Genomic DNA, 7,567 nt, shown 5'->3' with positions numbered 1-7,567 from the left:
GGCTTTTTAAATATGCTTTGGGAATCTACAGCATATATAAAAAATGAAACTGTACTTATGAATAATAAAACAGTTAAAAATGTTTAATATGCATTTAAAAGTAATTTTCCAAGTCAAGTGAATAATAGTTATGTATTTCATAAAAATATAGATAATTCAGAAATATGAAAGCTTGTTTAAAACTTTATTACCAAAACTATTAAAAAAAAAAAAATCAGTGCTATGAATTATGTGCATTATATGAACTGTTTACACCAAGAGATTAAAACAATGAAAGATGAAATATTTCAGGAAATGCGATACATTTTGATAATTGCATTAGCATTGTATTGTTCAATGAATTGCTTATTCTTCTGCATCTTCAATTTTGGGAGCCAAGTAGTATCTGATGTACCCAATTTCTTCAATTTTATATTCGACAACTAAAACAGAAAATTAAAATTCTTATTTTTGACAATATACAAATTTATTTTTACAAATGTATTTAAAAATAATTCTCATGAAAAATAAATAATAAAAAAAAGTCATTGAATCTTACAGGTGAAGGAAGCTGTCTTTAAATAAATATCTAAATCAAGGAAATAAGAAGGGGGGGGAGAGAAATTAATCCCTGTCAATCTTTAACAAAAATTAAACACAAAACACTAATCTCATTAAAACAAAAATAGATGTTATTTTTAATTACAAAAATTGGGAGCAAGCCTTGCTTTTAATCATTCAATAACTATTAATATCTCAAAAGATTTGGACAAATTTTAAACTCTAAATGTTTTTGTTTTTTTTAACTTAAGTATGTTGCAACTAGGAATATATATTTAAATATTAAGATTTTTCTTGAACAGCTTGCAAGATATATTAAGTATGTTATAAAGAAAAAAATTTTACAGATATGTCCTTTTCTTTCTTTTTAAAGCCTTATTATTTCCCAACAGATTTCAAGCAATTACTTGTGAAATAACTCCTTTTAACTTTTGTTTAAATAAACTTAGAAACCAAGTTTGGACTCTAAATCCGCCTAATCAGAAGATTAATATCAACTAACACCATCTACTTATAGAAATTACGATTCAAGTTCTATACCATATATACATGAAACACTAGGCAATATTTTTAACAATTCTATTTCTTATTAATTAATCTATGAAGTACTACTAAAATCAGATTTACATCTATTTGATATCACAGGAATCATGTAAGTTGTTAGAATACATACCATGCAGTATTTTAAAAATAATTTTAGTTGATAGAGGTGATAAACTGACAAAGTGCAAAATGAAAACATTTTTAAGTGCTTACCAAGAGGTACATCAGGAGACAAAGAAAGTTGTACTTGTGCTGCAAGTGGAGTGGCTTTGGTGAAGGAGTTAAGATAACGCAAAGCAAAGTTCAAAGAGACTGGCTCTTGCATTTCAATTATCACAGCTTCTTCCTCTTTGTCAACATTAGCAGTCTGAGACAGCTTAATATTACCTATATTGTAGTTCAATCAAGTTTTAATTTGGACCATCATCAACAGTATTATGTTATAACAAGTGTTTTAATGAAGAGAAAATGTACATGTAGCCATTTACAAACTTCTACACACAGAGTTAAATACAGAGGGAGGGGGGAACCTTTTACCAAGTTTACAAATTTGTCATCTTTTAATAATGCACATATTTATGTGAATTTTTTTTTCTAAAATTAAGAAGTAATACAACATTTTAAAGAAAATAAATACAAACTATATATTAATGAAATAAAACTGTACATCATAATTAAATTAACTATTGCAGATTTTAAATGCACAAGACTTCCAAAAAATCTATTTAATTTTGAAGTATAAATATACATAGTATTTATCATATTACTCTAAAATTAAGTAACAGAACAATAAGACAAAAGTAAACTTAATGCTTTCTTCCCAGGTATGTTAAGATGAATCAAAAGAGCTTCATTATTAACAAAGGAGCAGACTTCTAATATAAATTCCATTATTATCAATAATTTATTTGTCTATACAAGATTTCCACTCTTATTGAGGAAAGAAATCAAGATAACTTTTTTTAAAAAAAAAAATTCAAGGATCATAAAATTACACATTTTAGATACCCTTATTGTTAGGTACTGCATAGCTATTATCAGAAATTATTTTCACAATAACTATTACTGAATACCCACATTACAAGCTGAAACAAAATTCATTAAAAATATGGTAATCCCACAAGAATCTCTAATTTTACTTCTGATCAGTGCCAGGTAGAGTGAAGAGGAAAATACAAAAGTAATACAAATCAACAGACTTTATGTTCTCCCTACTTTTAATTTTAAATCTTTCCGTGATGTGTTTTTCTTAATCTTTTCATCAAGTTTTTATTTCAACATATTCAAAGCAAATATTTGTCAGACATAATCTAGGTTCCTTTATGTTTCGGAAATTCTCTATTCCACATCTTTTTCAATCCATCTAAATTCAAATACATTTAACTTTTAAACTTCAATATTTTAATTTAAAGTTTTCTTCCAACAATGGCATCCACGTACAGTATCATCAGAACCTTAATTACTTCAATTTCTGATTTACGTTAATAAAATAGAATATCAAAGATAGTTGGAAAATTTTGGCTAATAACATACAAAAACTTCCTGACAAGTAGGCTAAGACCTTAGCAACAAATTTAGATAATTTAGTTTTTGGCATAGGATCCTTGGATCCTTTCAAAATTGGATTGGACCCTTTTCAAAATTCTCAACATATAACATCAAATCATTTCACATTTCAAATCCAAAATTAAATTAAATTCTAAAACTTAATGTGTAAATTAATCTGATTAAATTATCTGAGCAAAAATCTGATAATGTTTCATCAAAAATTATACTATGCACGCAGGGGTATTTGTGGGACCCCAAAAAATCCCCTGAAACTTTTACGGACTTACTACCGACATTTTGGAGTTTCGAGGGGGGGGGGGAGAAATGAAAAATTACAATTATGAAGTATTGAATGACCTAATTTTAAAAGTTCAATGGATTACTTTTTTTTGCAAAATTAATAACCATTAATTTTGCAAAATTAAGACCTTTGAACCCAGGTCACGTGATCGCACATCTGGTCGAACGAAGTCTCTCCCTTTTTTTTTCTGCCGCGCCTACTTGCCGAAAAGAATCCAGAAGAGAATGTCCGAGAACCGGGGGAATGAGTCATAACTCATAACTCGCAATAAGGAAAGAACAAAAAAGAAGTTTTTTCCCCCTTTTCACACATTATCACTGCCTTTGGAGAAAGAAAGGAAAAGTTTTCACCACACACACTGACCTTGCGTTTTCTGCATTCAAAGCAAACAAAATTACCCAGATCAAAATAAATAATTCATTATTATTCCTACTTCCTTTTGAACAACGATCCCCGGAATTTCCGGGTATCGAAGTTCAAAATCCCCGGAGCACAAACACCCCTGGACTAGCTAGACATTAGTTAAGACACCCAATATATGGAGCTATGGTAAATGAAATTATGAGCATTTTTGATGATCCACAAAATTTTTTGGTAACCTTTGGCTAGGGAACAATTTTTGGTGCAAGTTTGAAAACTTTTAGCAAAAATTATACAAATAATAACCCTCCATGCACTTCAAAAACTATTTCAGTTCTGTCTAAGCATTATGGAAACACAATGAATGGTATATCATTACTATCATCTGCTGCACTTGTTAAAGATTAACTGGCAAATGCAATGATAATCCTACTTCCAAACTAGACAGAGAGAAAGTATCTGTGATCAACAAAGTTCTTATATCAACATCCTTTTTCTACTGGTGGAATTCATAAGGTAAAATAAACTCACAAACTGTTTTGCTTCTGATGCAAAAATAATAGATATACAGTTTGATTACTTTTTCAAATAATTTTCAAGGATCAAATTCAATAAATAAAATTTATAAGAATTGTGGGAACTCAGCTAAAACCTACATCGTGATAAGTAAAAGATTATATTGCATATAATTTGTAATTAAAATTTACACAAAAAGAAAACAATCTTTACAACTTATAAAAAATAGACAAAATTTGGATTTTTATTTTATATGCTTCAACAAAAATTTTATAAGAATAAAATCAGTATTCATTCCATTAAGTATCAGTTTATTGTAAGATGCAAATTATGACATACAACAAGCATAAATAGGTTACCTGTTCCCAGATCACCACTAGAAGAGAATTTAACACCATCCTTGGTACAAGTGATTGATACAGAATCGCCAATTTGACTTAAATCTCTGCAGATTCTTTGAAACTCACTAGCTGGCATTTTAACTATCACACTGTAATCTGTTTCCTAGAGGGAATTTTTTTTTTATAAATATAATGAAAAATAATGAATGAAATAATTAAAAAATATTCTTATATTTTTGATGAAGAAACAACTTACTGGAATACCCAAATGCTCAGTATCTAAATTCATGAGTTTCATTTCATAGTCAGAAACTTTTTCTTGATCTATAATTGAAATTGAAAAGACAAATGATTATTCATCTGGATTAAGACATTTTTTTTTTTTTTCTCTTTTTAACCCTATAGATGTCACACCATATATACCAGACTTTTACATATTTTAATTTTTTTTTTTTTCATACTGCTTAAATATAAAATTTGTAGAATAACCTTAAGATTCAATTTACATCTTTATTCAATATACATATTACATAACATATATAAGAAATTTAAACTTGATTTTAAATTATATACTTACTAGGAGCCTCAAAAACAAATGTAACTGTATCAGCATCATCCTGTGCTTTGATAGTAATTATATCATCATTTGCTGCACATTTCAGAATCTTGCCCATGCTAATAAAAATACATGAAGAAATATATACTTCGAAACTCATAAAATAGGAAAGATTTGAATAAAGTTAACTCTATAACATAATAAAAGTACAGGTTAATCCAGTAAATGGACTAGAGAAAAATTCAAACATCTTCTTACAACAAAGGTTTTGAAAAAGAAACTAGAAAGTCCCACCCCCCTAAATATATGAAAGCAAAGACAAATGGTTTTCCACAGGTCATAAGGTGACAATTCTTACATTATCTCATTACCAATTAGTATGAATAGTGTGGTAAAATAATCAGTCAGATGATTAAGGATAAATTATTTTAATAATGAGCAATTTATTCCTTACTGGCACAATAGCTTGATTTTTTACAAAGAAAGCATCAAAGTATAGATTTAAAACATACACACATATTATTTAAAGAGGTTTAAAAAGAAAAGGTAATAAACCTAATACAAAATATTTCAACTACAAAAAATTCTAAACAAAATTTTGATTCCTCTTAACATTTAAACTCCATACTCACAGGGCTACTTTATTCAGAATAAAACTAAGTGAAGTAATAAATCCTTTGATATAAGATAAATAAGCCTGATATATCAAATCAAAGCTTCTTAAAACATTGTATTATAATCCCAGCTAAGATTACACAAAGAAATATCATGAATACAAAACATTTCACATATTTTCAGCATTTCTAAGCACTAACAGATATGAAAATTAAAATAAATCAATTCATTAAGTTTATTAAATAAGTACAATAAATATTTATCATTCAGTGATATTCCATTTTCTACTGTTATTTCTAATTTTGCACAATAAGGAAGGAAAGAAAGCCAAAAGAGAAACGCAGTGTCTCCTCCCCCCAAAAAAGTCTTACTAAGTTGTTAAAATACTCAACCCTCTAATTAATACATTTCTACATAAATTTATTTCATTTAGAAAGATAATTTAAAAACGAAACTAAATGGGAAAGGAAGGGAAAAAAGCGAAATGTAACACAATTTTTTATCATTAAATCAGGCATGAAATAAATAAGTTTAACTACAAAAAAAAAAAAAAAAAAAAAAACTGTACCAAACACGAAAGATGGGAAGTAAAATAAGAATGATTAATTAAGAAATCAAATGAATAAGGTTATACAAAAAAAGGGCCTAAGAGATAAAAATATCGTACAACTATTTCATAAAAGAAAATTAATCAATTTTAAAAATCAATTCTGGAAAAGCTGATTTATGAGGAAATGTGTAAAATGCGTCTTGCACGCAAATCGTGTCATTTCATTTTATTTCAACTCCACATTTCTACACATACCAATACAACATTAAACAAATTATTAAATTTTATCTGTAACTGAATTGCAAGATTACACTAATATTATAAATTGTTAGATGCTTCATTAATTATATGAATTTTTACTGACTTATACACATCTTTATTTCCCAAATGAGACTTATCTTTTCAAACTATTCAATGAAAAATAACTTTCTTTACACTCAAAATATACATATCACAAAAGTGAAGCAAACACATTACATTTGTTTTAAAAAAACATCAAAATAAATACCTATCAAAACAGATAAAAACAAAAATTTTGGTTTTAAAAAAAGTTTACATATCCTACATCAAATGCTGATGCCATTAAAATTAAGTATTTTTTCACCTTAAAGAAACATAACACGAAGGAAATCATTTCTAGCGATTGCACCGTTTATAGATAAAACCCAGAGTTGATTGGCAATTTAAACGAGAACAAAACACCCAAAGCAATAAAAAAAATGAGATTGAATAATAAAAAAAGGATCTACAAAATAACTATAACAACATATAATTTGCAATGCTATACATTACTATTAAGATACCCTAAAAATTTTTTAAGCACCTTTGTTAAACTACATACTCATTACACAATCATTTTTTAAATGCATGCATTATTCAATTAACTTCAAAAAATCGCAAATTAGGAATTGATTTAATGTATCTCTTATTAATTTATTTTACAAATAGAATAAAGAGATCAACTGCACAATTAATTAACTTGTAGAGAACTAAAACAAATTTAGGATGAAATATTGTTCGTGTAGCATATTGGCGCCAAAACACATGAGAATAAATTAAACGTTACAAGATTTCAAAACGAATGAATAAATACATAAATTACCTGCCAAGATTCATGCCCAATGACAGATTTCTGTCACATCGAAATTTATCAAATCCATCACTTCTTAAAGTTAAAGAAACTAAGCTTACATGAGAATTGTCCATAGCCTGTAAGCTTATTCCAGTAGCAGCACAATCCCATGTTGCTTCATTAATTAAATCTTTAATTGCTTCTAAAACTTTTTTGAGGAGGGCTCCTTGTACTAAACGTGCCTCAAACATATTCAAAATAATACAGAAATGGAAAATTCAGATAAAAAGAGAAAAAAATTAGAGATTTAGACTTATGCGTCAATCCCGAGCACTACAGATGGCACAAATGAAGACTACCCTGTTTCGCGCCAAATGACAGCGCGATTACAGTGAACATTTCTGTATTCGGAAAAAATATATAAAAACATACAACTTGTTATAAATATATTTAGTTCAATTTAAATAACACCATCAAGCTTAAAATATGATGACAGTCAAAATAAATTATTAAATTTTTTTTCCATTAAATACATGTTTTATATGAATTCCAAAAATTCAAATTGAAATGTAACACAATAACATCATCTAAAATCAATGAAAATGAGAAATCAATTATTTTTAAT

At 27.5% G+C, this 7,567-nt stretch overlaps 1 protein-coding gene across 1 annotated transcript; it reads right to left on the bottom strand.

The window, feature by feature from the left end:
- Nucleotides 1-165: 165 nt before the first annotated feature.
- LOC129963167 (proliferating cell nuclear antigen-like) lies at nt 166-7,306 on the bottom strand. The gene is made up of 6 exons (XM_056077301.1): nt 6,973-7,306; nt 4,727-4,824; nt 4,406-4,473; nt 4,168-4,312; nt 1,297-1,470; nt 166-422 (listed from the first exon to the last, which is right to left on the bottom strand). The coding sequence occupies exons 1-6, from the start codon at nt 7,191-7,193 to the stop codon at nt 346-348; spliced, it is 783 nt and encodes a 260-aa protein (XP_055933276.1). The 5' UTR covers nt 7,194-7,306; the 3' UTR covers nt 166-345.
- Between the last annotated feature and the right edge of the window lie 261 nt (nt 7,307-7,567).

The sequence above is a fragment of the Argiope bruennichi genome, chromosome 3, assembly GCF_947563725.1.
Source record: "Argiope bruennichi chromosome 3, qqArgBrue1.1, whole genome shotgun sequence".
In the NCBI taxonomy this organism is placed as follows: Eukaryota; Metazoa; Arthropoda; class Arachnida; order Araneae; family Araneidae; genus Argiope; species Argiope bruennichi.
The sequence above is the reverse complement of the archived record's forward strand: the minus strand, read 5'-3'. Positions and strand labels throughout refer to the sequence as shown.